This window comes from Schizosaccharomyces cryophilus (assembly GCF_000004155.1).
Source record: "Schizosaccharomyces cryophilus OY26 unplaced genomic scaffold supercont4.1, whole genome shotgun sequence".
Taxonomy (NCBI): Eukaryota; Fungi; Ascomycota; class Schizosaccharomycetes; order Schizosaccharomycetales; family Schizosaccharomycetaceae; genus Schizosaccharomyces; species Schizosaccharomyces cryophilus.
The window spans coordinates 152,908-168,864 of NW_013185624.1; the positions used below are offsets into that span (position 1 = coordinate 152,908).

At 36.7% G+C, this 15,957-nt stretch overlaps 6 protein-coding genes across 6 annotated transcripts; 1 reads left to right on the plus strand and 5 right to left on the minus strand.

Moving 5' to 3' along the window:
* Positions 1-188: 188 nt before the first annotated feature.
* Positions 189-3,928, plus strand: SPOG_03650 (uncharacterized protein). The gene has a single exon (XM_013165914.1). It carries the CDS (start codon positions 2,634-2,636, stop codon positions 3,813-3,815), a length of 1,182 nt encoding a protein of 393 aa, XP_013021368.1. The 5' UTR covers positions 189-2,633; the 3' UTR covers positions 3,816-3,928.
* On the minus strand, positions 476-1,181 carry SPOG_03649 (uncharacterized protein; the record flags this gene model as incomplete). Its single annotated transcript, XM_013165913.1, has 2 exons — positions 476-639; positions 707-1,181. 2 exons carry the CDS (start codon positions 1,179-1,181, stop codon positions 548-550), a joined length of 567 nt encoding a protein of 188 aa, XP_013021367.1. The 3' UTR covers positions 476-547.
* SPOG_03651 (uncharacterized protein) lies at positions 3,877-7,945 on the minus strand. The gene is made up of 2 exons (XM_013165915.1): positions 7,923-7,945; positions 3,877-7,875 (listed from the first exon to the last, which is right to left on the minus strand). The coding sequence occupies exon 2, from the start codon at positions 7,464-7,466 to the stop codon at positions 5,808-5,810; it is 1,659 nt and encodes a 552-aa protein (XP_013021369.1). The 5' UTR covers positions 7,467-7,875; positions 7,923-7,945; the 3' UTR covers positions 3,877-5,807.
* A 580-nt stretch (positions 7,946-8,525) lies between these two features.
* SPOG_03652 (RTA1 like protein) lies at positions 8,526-9,407 on the minus strand (the record flags this gene model as incomplete). Its single annotated transcript, XM_013165916.1, has 1 exon — positions 8,526-9,407. One exon carries the CDS (start codon positions 9,405-9,407, stop codon positions 8,526-8,528), a length of 882 nt encoding a protein of 293 aa, XP_013021370.1.
* A 414-nt stretch (positions 9,408-9,821) lies between these two features.
* SPOG_03653 (uncharacterized protein) lies at positions 9,822-10,997 on the minus strand (the record flags this gene model as incomplete). Its single annotated transcript, XM_013165917.1, has 1 exon — positions 9,822-10,997. The coding sequence occupies one exon, from the start codon at positions 10,995-10,997 to the stop codon at positions 9,822-9,824; it is 1,176 nt and encodes a 391-aa protein (XP_013021371.1).
* Positions 10,998-11,994: 997 nt separating this feature from the next.
* Positions 11,995-15,955, minus strand: SPOG_03654 (EPS15 repeat family actin cortical patch component). The gene is made up of 2 exons (XM_013165918.1): positions 15,617-15,955; positions 11,995-15,406 (listed from the first exon to the last, which is right to left on the minus strand). The coding sequence occupies exons 1-2, from the start codon at positions 15,761-15,763 to the stop codon at positions 12,413-12,415; spliced, it is 3,141 nt and encodes a 1,046-aa protein (XP_013021372.1). The 5' UTR covers positions 15,764-15,955; the 3' UTR covers positions 11,995-12,412.
* Between the last annotated feature and the right edge of the window lie 2 nt (positions 15,956-15,957).

Genomic DNA, 15,957 nt, shown 5'->3' on the forward strand with positions numbered 1-15,957 from the left:
CTTTGAGAAATAATTGTCAACGATGGAGCCGAACCAGTCCAGGTTGAAGTGATTGTTGGGAAAATGCTGGTCACTTCAATGAAAGAGCTAGAATTTTGAGCCTCAATATGTGAACTAGGAACAAGCTTGGCAGGAGTCACATCAATAGTGCCATTAGAAGCACTTTGAGAAATAATTGTCAACGATGGAGCCGAACCAGTCCAGGTTGAAGTGATTGTTGGGAAAATGCTGGTCATTTCACTGGAAGAGCTAAAATTTTGAGCTTGAATATGTGAACTGGTAACGAAAGTGCCAGAACTCAATCCAGCAGTGCGATTTGAGGCAGTATGAGAAGCACTCGGCGTTGATGTTACAGAATTAGTCCTGCTGGGATTGAGGGCTGTGATTGAACTAGTCACTCCATCTGTTCCATTATAGGCGGCGTGAGAGGAACTAGCCGTTGAGAGGAGAGAACCAGTCTTGCTTGGGTTGAAGGCTGGGATCGAACTAGTCACTTCGCTAGAAGATCTAGAATGACTAGGTGAACTAGGAACAGTCGTGAAAGAAGTCAGTACAGCAGTGCCATTTGAGGCAGTTGGCATTGTTGAAACAGAATCAGTTGAGCTTGAGTTGATGTTTGGTACCGAAGTGGTGGCTTCACTAGATGGTTTAGATGTTTGGTTATGTTTGCTATGATCGTGCTTTTGTTCAGTTATCTGTTTCGTACCATTGGGAGTTGTAATGATTGTGGCGGCTGCTGATGAAGCAGAACTGGTCCAAGTGGGTGTTTCATTTGGTGGTTTAGAACTTCCTCCTGTTGGTGAGCTTGACGGGGAGTAGACGATGACAGTTCTTTGATTGCTGTTGGTTGGTGTGTATACAATGACTGTCTCTGGAGTCTGAGACGTTGGAGTATAAACGATGACGGTATATGTTTTAGTGACATCTTTTGGTATGTTAATACCGTCAGCATTGATTTTTAAATCCTCATTGAAGTTTCTCGGTTGCAGAAAATTATTGGCTTCTTGTTCAGTGTTAGGCTGATAGGAGAAATCTGGCTTGTCACTTGGACTATTTGTCCCTTCGTTATGTTGGTTGGTTTTCCAATAACTGCGTGAAGGTATAGCACGGGATATTGAGCATTGGATTGCCAAATAATATAACAATAGGAGAAGAATGGTTGATTTTTTGGGCAACAGCATTAGGTGTATGTTGCTCAACTTCTGATGCTTTTATATGTTACAATACGATGTCAAGTACTATAAACACACAGAGTCTACGCGACAATAACCTTACACGAATAGGGGAGCGATTTATATGGAGTTAATTTTTACATAGGGACATAATTTGTAATACTGCGTTCGCGAACGGGAGTACTTGTGACTTTGTTCAGTTCGTCATCTAGTTTTTATTCGGAAAAATCTTGATATGCGGTTGCCCGACAATTTTCGAACCAAAATTTGAACAATAATCACAAATATTTGTAGGCGAACTAATGAGGCCTTAGCTTATATTACACTTGTTGGAAAAGCCGTCTATCGATCTTCGACTATTTGGAAGATGAAAAACAAAAGAAAAGAAAAAAAAAAAAAAAATATCGCAAAGATGGAAGAAGGAAAGGAGTGAAAACTGTGTAGATGTCGTCCAAATGTGCATTCAAACATACATCTAGGGGATATTGGATGTCGGTATTACTATTTTTGATCAATTTAGGGATAACGTGTAAATTTTCGTGAAACAGATGTTCATGGCGATTGCAGCTAGGAACTTTCCCTTCGTTTAGACCAGGGTTCTGGATCGATGTTTGATAATCCGGTAGTTTTCTAGGGGATGTTGATTTCGAACATTCCAAATAACAGCCATCTTGTAAAAAAATTTTTTTTTCTCTAACTTAACTGTTCTAGCCTTAAAGACTAGCCTGTTAATGCATTTATGCCCGTCTTTCTAAAAAAATTTGGCGATTTTTAAGGCTGGTTAAAATGTAGGCAGTAAAGTGACTCTTACTGATGCTATTTCCTTGTCTACAATTTCAGTGGAGTTTAACCAACTTCTGAGAAAATACATGAAGATTTGATTATAGTCAGATTATTTATCATCTATCATGAATCATTAAAAACATTCTTTATTATGCTTATTCGAAAAGACTTTTGGAACTTTTGTTCCTTAGTTCGTTACTGTTTGTTTTTTTTGGGGGGGTTCTTTCCTCTTCCCTTTCAAACGAAGCTGTTATGAGGATAGATTGTTTTGCTAAACAGAGGCTTGCTTCTATTATTGCATTCGTCTTACAAAAATACTTGCACTCAGATGAGTTAAAATTACCCTGATTCCGAACTTCGCCAATATAAGAACACATAAACCGAAAGCGAACTACCGTCGTTTAATGATAGTAACAGTGCAACCCCTCTTCGTTGCAGGATTGGACACATTCGCCGAATTTAAAAAATCGATTGGAATGACGTAAAAGCCCTCGCTATATCATGACTTTCGGATAAATCTGATGAATTAATCAAAAAATATGGGAACAGTCAAAAAGAGAAATATTCATTGATATTTTTTTGCGGTCTAGTACTTTCAATGATGTTGGCGATTTTATATATAAGTGCTCGACTCGTCGAAAATTTGTACGGTTGTTAAAAGTCGATAAGTTGAGAAAAATGACAACTGCTTTTTGGATTTTCAAATTGGTTTTAATGGTTTATCCATTTTGCTTGGCTCAAGCAGTAACCTACAATGGAGCCAATACTAGAAATAACTTCGGTGTCCATCCTTTCGATGAGACCATTATTTCTCCAGATTCATATTTGCTCTTGAACGGTGGAGGAGATCAAAGTTTGTACGGAAGTTTGACAAACTATGGTGAGCTATTTGTCACTGACGATAACAATGGAGCTCTCGCTCCGATTTTCGATGTGCTTAAAGCCGATCATGTTAGAAACTATGGTGATATCGTGTTGGATCAATGTGATGCTTTATTCTCTTCTGTTTACCACTGGACTCCAGATGAATTTGTTAACACCGGAAATATTTGGTTCAAAGGTAAAGGTAATGTAGGCGGATCTAGTTTTGACATCAATCCCTTCGACGATGTCGTAAACAATGGTACCATTAATTATGTCCAATGCTATTCAAATGACCCTGTTGGAGGTCTATTTGGTGCTTTCTTTATTCATACTCAGGATCCATTGAAGTCGATTGTTCAAAACAATGGTGGGATTTGTTTGCATAACGTCAAGTTCCAAGCTCTCCAAGACATTCGAGGAGACGGTTGTGTGACCATCGGTGAAGGTGCTGGCTATTTTCTTGAAGTTGGTGCTCTTACAAGTGCTAAAGATGGAAGTGTCATGAACGGGGGAACTATTTACATGTCGGCTTCTAATTCTCATCTTCGTATCGACGAATCTTATTTTAAGGCAGGAACCTTAGGGGCCTACGTCGCAGGATTCGGAAATGGAAACATCATTGAGGTAAATGGTATAATTACCACTGTTGACTACAATGATGGAAATCTGCGGATATGCATTGTTTTCGGATGCCTTGATATCAACATTGGACCTGGTTACGATCCTTCTCTATTTGAACATTCTATGATTGGCCAATTGATTGGCGACAGTGCCGGTCACTACACTGTTAAGTATAATGGTGCTCCCCCTAGTGGACGTCCTTCTTCTTGTCCTGTTTGTCCATCTGCTCCCTCTGGTCCAAGTCTTTCTCAATCTAGTTCTGATCGTGATGACTCTGACTCTAAGTCCGTCTCTGGTTCTACAGGTATAACTGCCAGTACATTCACCACCGTCACGCTCTCTGGCCCTTCCGCTGATACTACTACCGTTGTTTAGATTCTAGTTTTGGGAGATGTTTAAATCACTACTGTATAAAAAGTTTATTACTTAGCCCTAAAAGTATAATAAAATTACAATTTTTAATGTTCTTACAGAACTTCTAACACGAACAAAAAATAGATTGTATGTTTATCATAGTATATAGCATATTGTTTCAAGACTGTTACCTTGTATCTTCGCTTATGTAAACAAAAGAAATTATGACGGTGGAGTAAAATAGCTCAAGAATTATCTAATTAAGAGTGTTGTTTACGTAGAAACGAATCCACACAGAAATAAATCTAAATACAATAAGCCATAACGATAAAAATTGACTTCAACAGTCTTTCATATGAGATCCATAGGTCATAGATATAGGAAGGGAGAATTGTACTGCTTGGTTTTTATCGACTTGAAATTCTAATTACTGACCTTTTTTTTTTTTTTTTTTTTTTTTTTTCTTTTTGAAATCTGTATGAATGGTAATGACCTCTAGTTGACTGACAGACCTATATGAGCTGTAGTGAAAAGTAAACTTAAATTAAAAACAAACAGAATTACTTGAAGAGTTTTATAAAATTCTAGCTAACCGGATAAAATTGACAAGAATAACAGGATAGCTGTAAATTTCGTAATCAAAAGAAAAAAAAAAAAAAAAAAAAGAAGAGATCAATAAAAATAATAATCTGTTTGGTTTTTATAACCATCTATACGATTAAAAGGGTATCATCTTTCAAATCTAAACTTTGACATTTGTACCATCAATCAAGGTATATAGAATCCTGCTCCAAATACGATTTTCATTTGACCCGCTGAGCAGGAGTAGCAATTCTCTAAATGGTGGTAGTAAACATATTCGAAACCATGCTTCTTATACAGCTCTAGATAAAACAAGATTCTTCTCTTCCGTTGAATTGGATCCCTGACTGTTTCGTGAATAGAGACTCATAGCATCGCCTGAATAATCTTGCTCGTACAAGCAAGGATAAAGGGCAGGGATCAGTAAGTATGCACAAATGATCATTGGAATAAAATCAAACAGTGCAAACCATATTTCCGTAGTCGTAATTTTTGCTTTTCCGACCACTTGCGAATTCGATTGTACTAAAATAGCGATTGTTCATAGTGTTAAAATTTAATAAAGTCCTTTGTGTTCTTTGAAGTATAGAAAATTGAGGGACCATAGAGGATTGCCCGGTGGTAAAGTAAAACATACAACTCGGCTGAATATAGGACTGGCGAAACAAGCAAAGCGATGGTTTGTTAATGCATGGAGAAATCACTTCATATACTAATAGCAGATGTTCTGCTTATCCAACCTAAAATTTCACCATTTGTTCCAACCAAAGGCACCCAAACAGTGGGTTTTCGCGACTTTACCAGCATTCCTATTAGCAGTGAAAGAGAAACTACGAAAAGAATAGCTATAATCCCCAGTAGGGCGTTAGGTACATAACCAAAAAAATTTTGTGCTGGAACCATTTTGAATTATATTTGATGCAAGATCTAAGAATGCCTGTAAACAGCAATCGTTTCGCCAATGAATGAGAAATTGGTAGACAAAGTATTAAACTTGGAAAAGTACGACAGCATCATTTGGAATTTCTTTCTGCTTTATATAGCTTTCAAACAACCATGGCTCATTCTCACTATTTACATCTTCGGACACCGAACATCGGAGTTGGCTTTTGAAATCCAATGCGAATCACTTTGATTAGCAAGAAGAAAAAATAGTTCCGAACGTTGTAGTTATTTTTGAAGTATACATATAAAGGCTTTTTACAGGACTACCACTTCTGAAATAAACTGCACTGTAGTCAAGAAGACTTAAAATCATGTACACAGTAGTGACATATAAATATCAAGTGACGTTTTTGAAAGAAAAAAAGACAAGTTTATTATAATACACATAGGTAAACCTTTCCGTATTAATGAATTAAGTGACATCGGTCTGATGATCGTCCTCGTACGTTTACACAAAAGTTCGTTTGTATAATCTGCAAAAAGCTTTTACATAGAGAGAAAGGAATTTTCATAAAAATTCGACATAAGAAATTCACAAAAGCTACTTACTTCGAAATCATCAACTGATCCAGAACCGCCCTCTGTTGTAGTATCTTCTTGGTAAACGTATTTAATAAAAGTAATCAATTCGTCAAGAAGCTTCAAAGCAAACTTATATTTTAATTTTAAGCTTAGCTCTTTCATCAATTCTATTGCTTCAAATACCTCATTTCTGTATGAGTAACCTTCGTTTCGGCAGAATGGAAGCAAGATTACCTTTCTTAAGGCAGTATAGAAATAAAACTGATGCAAACCGACCTCAGTTATTTCCTGATAGGAATCCATAATCAGCCGGAAGCTGCAGAAAAGTGATTCGGCTAATTTTCCTTTCAGTAATTTTACTTCATCAAAATCTTCATCACTCAAAGTTATAACCGGTTGATACAGAAGTACTTTTAGTGTCCATAATACAGATTTCAAGAAGAAACATTGAATTTTCGACATTGGATTTTGAGGTGTATACGCCTTCAAGTCGATTTCCATTAATAATAAAGATATTTTGACCTCATTTTCGTTGACATTTAAAAGGTATTCCTCGGCTGAGAAACAATTAGCATATCTATATATTGTCAAACCTTGGTTACAAAGTGAGCTGAGTAGTTTTTGGTAAATAGTCTCAGCAAAACCTTTATCGAGTTGACGCAATTTCCCTACCACGATGTCATGCTGTAAAAAAGGAGGATTTCGTAAAAAAATACAGTTCAGTGAGTCTAGGTGTTTTAAAGTCATTGACAACTTCCAAACTTGCTCAGAAGTTGCTTCACTGAAAAGCCCCCTTGAAATCATCCCGTCCAAATAATGGACGGCCCTAGATAAACACAATACCTTCTCAGGTCTAGGATCCAGAAATTCCACTAATGCATGAAGAATAAGATGCTGCAATGCTTCAATGGATCTCTGGTAACGACATAATTCATTCAGCTCAATGAGCTCTTCGGCTTTACCGTAATACTCTTCGGCTAATTTTTCTGGTGCAAGCTGTATACTTCCACAGTAGTTTAGAGCAGTTGCTGGTAAATTATGTAACCTAAAAGCCAGCGAAAGCGTCGAAAAAAGCAAAATTAAATCATTCACTTCAAAAACATTTTGGAAAAAATTATGTAGGACAGCTTCCATCCTGCTTTCAGATATAATATCAAACAAAGTCACTAAAGAGCAGGAAAGGGTACCACAAACTGTTATACATATTTGATAAGGTGGAACATGTTTACAAAAATCTTTTATATTTGCAGGAAGGCGAAACGGTTTAGGAAGGAAAATGAAATTAGAAGGGATTCTTTCCTTCAAAAACTGCTCCAACAACCTTTCTACTCCATGGTATGATAACTGCCCCTTTTGTCGTCTGCTCAACTCAACCAACCCTTCCTTTGGGCTATTTCTTCCACAGTTAGTTACCTCCTCTGTTGGAGACCTCGAGTTTCGTAATGAGCGTGTTGCTGCAAAATGAGACTCATATTTACACGTTTGATCCTCATTTTTTTTTAAACATCGTGAACAAGGAAGCTTTTTATCGCACTTCAGCTTTTTTTTCCTACAGTTGTTGCACGATTTTATCCTTGTGCTATTTGAGCACTTCTGTTGTGCGAGACTTTGTGAACGCTCCATTCAATGAAACTGGTATATCAGAATAAAAACTCAATAATTGAGTTTGACAATTTCAAAATTAATATACTCAATTTTGAAGAACCAAAAACGGCTCGTTCGCGTTGCAGAAAGTTTAAGGTGAACTTCTCATATCAAGAGGCGTAAAAATTTTCCAGTGATACTTCCCAAACTTAGCTAGGTACTCTAAATAGTCATCATTAAAGAGGGAGGTTTATTATGGGATTTTTTTTATTCACTAAGAGTAATTCTGACTTCTTGGTGTGCTGGTGGTCGTCTCGAAGAGTTTAGTACGTTTTAATACTATTTGACGTATGCCATGAGACTAAAGGATAAGATATTACAAATAGTAAATGAAGCATAGAAAATACGATTTAAACATATTGGACAGCTTTTGGAGTGTTTCTTCCTCCTACAATGAAAAGATTAGGTTAGTTATTTCAAAAAAGCTATATATACCATGAGCCGACAATTGAAATCTCCAGGTTGGAAGACTCAACTGGTCCGGCTAAATAAGATCATCGCAACACTTCCTATTAGGTAACCAAATCCTTTGAAAATTACTAGCTTCTATATACGTAGTACAGCAGAATCCAATTCAAATATGCTACTCTACTTCCACTTCATATCACGACTGTAACAACCGTGATAAATTCTTTTATAGTCATATCAACACTTCACAAAATTATTCCTGTAAGTTACTTTTAAAACCTTTATGATGAATCAATTAAAGAGTGAAAACAAACAAAGAAGTGAATGCTTATAAGAACCAAAAAAATAATGTTGCAAAATGTTTGACGAACGAACGTATCAAAATAATAGTAATATCATTAATAGATCATGCTCTAAATAAAAAAAAAAAGATAAAATAAATAATTTCCGTGCTTGTTTTTCTTAGCCGTTCACAAGATGAAAACGTATTTTCTAATAAAACTGAACACTAATATTTCTGTCATCATTCGTTGTATATAGAATTTTGTTCCAAAAACGTCCCCAAGTTAGCTTTGACAGTTACAGATACGAATTCTCCGAACGATAAGTAGTCATACTCAAAAGATTTTTTTATAAAGCTTTCTGTAAAGAAATCTTGTCCATCTCAATAGAAGGCCCTGAATGCATGTTTTCAGAAAGAAGGTCAACAGGGTAATTAGTATATTCTTGCTCGTATAAGCAAGGGTAAAGTGCAGGCGTTAACAAAAATGCGGAAATAATTATTGGAATAAAGTCAAATAGTGCAAACCATAGTTCAGTAGTTGCAACTTTGCTGTGTCGCCCCCCTGCAAACTCAATGGTACGATAAACAAGACGAACTAAAATAGCGACTGTTGATATTATTAGACACAAAAATGTGAAGTCGTTTGTCTTTGTTCTCGGAGAACCTAGAAAATATCCGCTTGTTTTGCGTATGGGTCTATTTTTAAGTACACCATATATAAAGGCTGCTTGCAGAACAACGAACACGATGGTAGAGAAAAGCTGAAAAATGACACCCCCAAGCGAAATGTAAAACCCAAGGTTTCGAGATGAATTGACACTGGTTAATCCTCCACCAGTGCACTGTACTGCAAATGCTATAAGGTCTGCAGTTACAAAGAAAACAACATACTGCTTTGGTGGAAACAGAGAAAATTGAGGACCATAAACCTTTGCCCACCGATAAAGTAAAACATATAACTCGGCTGAATAAAAAATCGGTGCAATCAACAAAGAAATTGATTGTCCAATATATGCAGAATATCCTTGGATATGAGAGTGAGCGCGCGCTCTGCATATCCAACCTACAATTTCTCCGAAAGTTCCAACTAAAGGCACCCAAACAATGGATTTCCGCGACTTTGTCAACATTCCTACTTGCAACAAAAAAGCAATAATAAAGAAGATAATTGCTATAGTTGCAAGTACGTTATTAGGTATATAACCGAAAACATCTTGTTCTAAAACCATTTTCTTTTATATTTTAAGCGACGTCTAAAACTGCCTGCAAAATGCCAATTCGCAACTAATTGAAGATTAGCTAAAGTTAAAGACTGTATAAACTGTGATTATTCTTCCTTTTAAAACTTCAATTGCCGCTCATTTTTACTGTTATGGTCTTCGGACATCGGATTTCTCAAGCAAAGTCCGAGTCGGTATTCATTAACAAGATAAAATAACTGATGCTAGTTACTAGCTTAGATGTGTAACTAAATGCCTTTTTCACAAAGCTAGTATTTGTAATTGTAGTGTATCATTGCCAGAACAATTTGAATAAACCCATCTAATAGTTTCGAATACGCAAGAGATAAATGAAAAGTGTCGAACAAACATTTTTATTATATCAAACCTTGACTAACTTTCCGACTTAATATACAATTAGATTTAAATAGATGAAAAAGAGTTTTCGTAAAAATTCGAAAAAAGAAACTCACAAAAATGATCTATTTCAGAGTCGATTGCCTCAAAATCACCAAGATCTCCAGCTTTCGTATAATCTTTTTGATAAACACAGTTACTAATTGTAGTTAGATCGTCGATGATCTTCAGAGAATACGCTAAATCTATTTTTAGGGCTAGCTGTTTCATCAATTTCATCGATTCAAATAACTCATTTCTGTATGAATACTTTTCGTTTCGACAAAACAAAAGCGAAAATATCTTTTTTAGAGTGTCAAAAAAGAAAAATGATGGTGCGCCAACTTCGCATATTTCCTGGAAGGAATCCATACTTAATCGGAAGCAGTAGACGAGTGATTCAGCTAATTTTTCTTTCAACAATTGTACTTTATCAAAATCTTCATCACTCAAAGTTATAACCGGTTGATACAGAAGTACTTTCAGTGTCCATAATACATATTTCAAGAAGAAACATTGAATTTTCGACATTGGATTTTGAGGTGTATACGCCTTCAAGTCGATTTCCATTAATAATAATGATATTTTAACCTCATTTTCGTTGACATTATGAATGTATTCCTCGACGGATAGATATCTAGCACTTTTATACATTGCCAGACCTTGGTTGCATAATGAATTGAGGAGTTTTTGGAACATGGTTTCGGAGAAGCTGTTATTGAGTCGAACTAGTTGCGCTTCAACGATGTCTTTTTGCATAAAAGGAGAAGTTTGAAAGAAAATGCAGACCAACGAGTCAATATTTTTTAAAGTCATTGTCAATTTCCAAATCTCCTCGGGAGTTGCGGAGCTGTGAGATCCTTCTGAAATTATACCGTCCAAATAATGAATAGCCCTGGTTAAATTCAAAATTTTTTCGGGTGAAGGATCCAGAAAATCCTTCGCTGCGTGAAGAACAAGGTGCTGCAATACTTCAATGGATATCGGATGAATCATGAAAGAATTCAGCTCGATAAGTTTTTCAACTTTGTCGTAATACTCTTCAGCTAATCCTTTCGGTGTGAGCCGTATATTATCACAGTAGTTTAGAGCAGTTTCTGGTAAATTGTGTAACTTAAAAGCAAGCGAAAGCGCCGAAAAAAGCAAAATTAAATCACTCACTTCAAATACATTTTGGAAAAAATTTTGTAGGACAGCGTCCATCTTGCTTTTAGAAACAACATCAAATAGAGTCCCTAAAAATCCAAAATAGATATCACAAACCGTTACACATATTTGATAAGGCGGGATATGTTGACAAAAGCTTTTTAAATCCTCGGGAAGGCGTGGAGAATGTTTAAATAGGAAATTGAACGGATAATCAGAAGGATAATCTTCTTTTAAAAACTCTTTAATAAAAGTTGATACCCCATGATAGGAAAATTGCCTCTTTTGTCGTTTGCTCAATTCAGCCGACCCTTCCTTTGGGCTATTTCTTCCATGGTTAGTTACCTCCTCTGTTGGAGACCTCGAGTTTCGTATTGAGCGTGTTGCTGCATGGCTAGACTCATATTTACATGTCTGACCTTCATTTTTTTTTGAACATCGTGAACAAGGAAGCTTTTTATCACATTTCAATTTTTTTTTCCTACAGTTGTTGCACGATTTTATCCTTGTGCTATTTGAGCACTTCTGTTGTGCGAGACTTTGTGAACGCTCCATTCGATGAAGTTGGTATACAAGAACAAAAACTCAATAATTTAATCTAACGATTTCAGAATTAATATACCAACTTCGAAAAATCCAAAAAAATGGCTCGTTCACGTTGCAGAAAGTTTAGGTAAACTTTTCATACCAAGAGATGAAAATTTTTTCCAGTGATAATACTTCCCAAAATTAGCTAGGTACTCTAAATAGTCATCATTAAAGAAGAAGGGTTGTTTTTGAATTTTTGTATTCACCAAGAATAAATTTTGACTTTTGGCGTGCTGGTGGTTGCTACGATTTGTTTAGTACGTCTTATACCAGCAAATGACAGTGATAACCCAATGCTGTTTTCGAAGATTCACATAATCCTCAAATTACTTTTTTTATTTTTGAACATTTTATCTCTTGAATGTAATCTTGTACTGATTCAGTTACTAGCTACTCTTGTATAACATGCACATACTACAATAAATATGTAGAAAGGAAATTAATTCATCATTGAATAAGTAGTGTACTTTAAAACTCCGTTTCATTGAAAATTTGTAAATTCTTTCTTCATTTAGTCGATCTTATAAGAACTACGGTATATGAATGTGCTATTACTCCATAACAGAAATCTTTTTCTACTAAATGTAAGATTTAGAATCAGTGGATATATCACGCTTTTATATTCATTCTGTTGTCACTACCACAACTATCATATATCACAAAGCCCAAAAGCAGTAAATGAGAAATTTCATATCAATCAGTTAACTAAACTAGCGTGCTTTATCAGAAGCTGACAATTGCAGCGGCCGAGGTTAGGTCATTTATAAAATATTAAAGTTCATAACTGAATATAAATACCATCATTAGACTTGTTCGTCCAGGGCAGTAAGGTAAAATGAGGCTCCGATCACTTCCAGTAACCATGATAGTTAACGATAATTCATTTATAGCTTATTTTTGTTGCTTTCCTCGTCTTCAGAAATATCTTGGTCTTCCTTATCATTAACTTCGGCAGCCTGAAGATTTTGAAACTCGCTTGAAAACTCATCATCAACATTAAAAGCGTCTTCCGTAGAGGCACTCGTTATAGGAACAGGTTGGGAATTAAATTCATCATTATCCGATTCGTTAGCAGTTTCAAAGTCAAAAGGTTTGTTAGAGTCACTCGAGTCCGCCACGTAAAAGTTATTGGGAGGAACTGACTTCTCCTTGTTAGGGTTAGTATCGGTTGATACGGAATATTGAGGTTCTGAAGATGCAGGTCCAGCTTCCACGTGAGTAGTTGTTGATGTTTTTAAGTGTTCGTTAGCATCTGATAATGGAGTATCGGAAATTCTGTGTGCTGTAGTCCCCGTTTGTTCTTCATCATCAGAGCTCTCTTCCTCTTTTTCTTTAAATTCAATAGGAGGAAATTCTTCTTCGCTATATTCAGCAGGTTTGGTGGAAGAAGAAGCACTTTTTTCACGACGAGAAGGAGGAACAGGAGGTTTCAATTCCACACGTTCGTTTGATCGTTCTAAAGAAGCAGGAGTGTTAAGAGTCGACTCTGTCAACTTGGCCATATCTGGCGAAACTGGAGATCCACGTTGAGATGCGAAACTTGAAACTTCCAAGTGGCTATTTCCACCAAAAGAGGTATCAGGTTTGGCTGAATATCTCATTTCAGTATCCAAGCTTGGGGTCTTGCTAGGCGGATTAGTATACATTGAACTTTCTTTAGAAGTATTATGAGGAAAAACAGTTGAGGCAAATTCATTTTCCCAAAAGTTGGACACGGGAGAATTATTCTCTGAGAATTTCAACTTATGGAAAGGATTTTTAGAAACACCAGAAGAAGCTCGCGCAGATGAAGAAGCTGCAGAATTTAATGAAGGAGAACGAACATCTCTTGCAGGGACTTCAAATAAGTTATTTGAGTGTTGTGGGAATAGGCGAGTATGACCCTCGTCTTTGCTTTCATGATTCATATTTGTTAAAGGGGAAGGCGCTGTTTCTTCAGCATGTGCAGAAGTCGGGAATTCTCGAGATGAATGGTTCATGCTCAGGTTTTTCATCTGAGTTTCTAGCTCGTTTTTTGCAGACGACAGCTGTTTTTCGGTATTATCAACATTTAAAGATAAACCATCCTTCTTTTCAAGAAGTGACTTATTCTTTCTATCCAAATTGACCAATTGCTGAGTGACTGTATCAAGTTGTTGATGCAAATCTGTCAAGGTTTGTTCCTGTTGAGCAATGTCATCCTGTAAAGCTTGAATTGAAGCGTTGGAATTATTTAACATTGAAGTAGCAGTTTCAAGGTCGGCGTGAACCTCTTCTAAAGCAAGTTTCTTTTCATCATTTTGCTTCTTCAAAGCCTCCAGCGTAGCCTCTAAGATTCCGTAATCTTTCTTCATTTGCTGCGTTTGCAAACGTTTAGCATCAGTTTCTGAGGTAATCTGTTTAGTCTTTGCCAGTTCCTCGTTGTATGCCTTTCTTATTTCAGCTAACTTTGTTTGAGTATCGCTATGGCTGTCCGAGGCGGATTTCGCTTCCTGCATCATGATTTTGTTGTTATTAGAAGCTTGTTGCAACTGTGCTTCCATCTTTGGCAATTCAGCTGCTAGTTTCATATTTTCATTTGAAGACATTTGAGGTACAGGAGCAACTACTGGAGGAGTTCCAGACTTTGATGGCATACCAGATTTATCCAAGTTAACCTTAGCTATTGACTGACCAAAGTTGGATTGAGGTACGAATCCAGATAACGGAGAAGACACCGAACCTGTGGGAGAAGCAACAACCCCGGGGGTGGAGTTTGTTTGCAAAGGCTGATGATTGTAAACAGATTTTTGTGGTAAATCTTGATTAGCTTGGGGTTTTGATTCGTTAAAAGGACGCTGAGGTTGGGGAGAAGGAGAAAAGCTAACCTGATCCAAGCTTAACAAATCTTCTGTTCCAGAACTGACCCGAGTCGGTTGAACGAACTTTGGAGAGACCTGCGAAGTCGGCATTGAAGGCTGAGTCGTAGACTGAGGAGACACAACTGGAGTATTATGCTGCATAAGAGGAGAAACGGAAGCCAAAGTAGAAGGAAACAATTCGGATGGTAATTCTTTACCTTGCAACTTCATTTTAATTAAAAAAAGAGCGATACAAAATTCACCAAGATTTAATTTTCCAGAACTATTGGTATCACTTAAATCCCAAATATGAGCTAAAACATCCTCAGGAAGTTTGGAAGCCAGAAAAAAAGAATAAGCTTCAGAACCCGATATGTACCCCTTACGTGCTTTATCAACATTATTAAAGAGTTGACAAAAACTGTTTATATCCTGAGGCGGGATCGTCCAAGGATCAGAAGAAGGAGGAGCATTAGAAGTCCTCATTGGGTTTTGAGCAGGAGGAGATTGGGCAGGCATTAGCATAACGGCAGTTGCAATAAAAGATGGAGAAATTGATGGAGGGGGTGATTTTATCGTCCCACTTAATAAAAGATTTATGAGATGCATACCCGTGTTAAATTCGCGAATATCTAAAGCACCTCGCTTACGGGTGTCAACTAGGTTCCAAATTTGAGCAAGAACTTCCGTGCTTAAGGGAGCACGACCAAATATGGAGCTAGCTCGATCACCATCCATTAATGAATCAGCCGAACATACAGTAGTAAACATTTTTTGATAACGCGTTAGTTCTTCAGGGGCAATGGGAGGCAAAGTATTACTTCCTGTTGGATTTGAAGGCACGTGCGTAGTAGATGAAGGCGTCTTGGAGAAGAAGGGTTGAACGATTGAAGAAGGATCAACGTTGGATAGTTGAATGCCTGAAAAGTAGGGAATTTTTCCTGGATTTCTATAATCAAAAGGTCGCTTTTCTTGAGCAAGAGCGATAAGTCGCATAGCTATGCTAAAGGCCGAAAATGTTAAGAAGCCTCGATTTTCAGAATCTGAAATCTGCCAAATCTATATACATAAAGAGGTCAGTAACATTGAATTCGATGCTTATTGAAATATGCGATAAAGTCTATGAAAGACATAAAAGCAAAAAAAGAAGAAAGAAAGCCCTCACAAACGGGTTCATTCTTTACATAATGTACATTTGCAAATAGTGAACTACCTCTTTTTCCTTCTACGTGTACAAATAAAACCTGCTGCAAATCTAGCATTACATACCTGACCTAAAACTTGAGGGGACAATCCTGATTTTTCAAGGAATGGAACGGCTTCTTCACCAGTAAGCACACCAATATCTTGTTTGTCGGCAACCTTGAAAAGCTGATCAAACCCATTATGTTCATCGGAAGAAAGATTCAGCGACATTACGAATTTCCTTCAAATCTGAGAAAGAAAGCAAACAATAAGGACTATTTAAATAAGACGAAGATTGATATCAGCTTTAAAATAGCAACCTAGATGGAAAGTAAATGAATTAGGTAAAACTGAACGAGCGCGTTTTTGAGACACTTGGTATGAGGAACTCAAGAAGCATACATCAGAGGTTATGGTATTTGAGT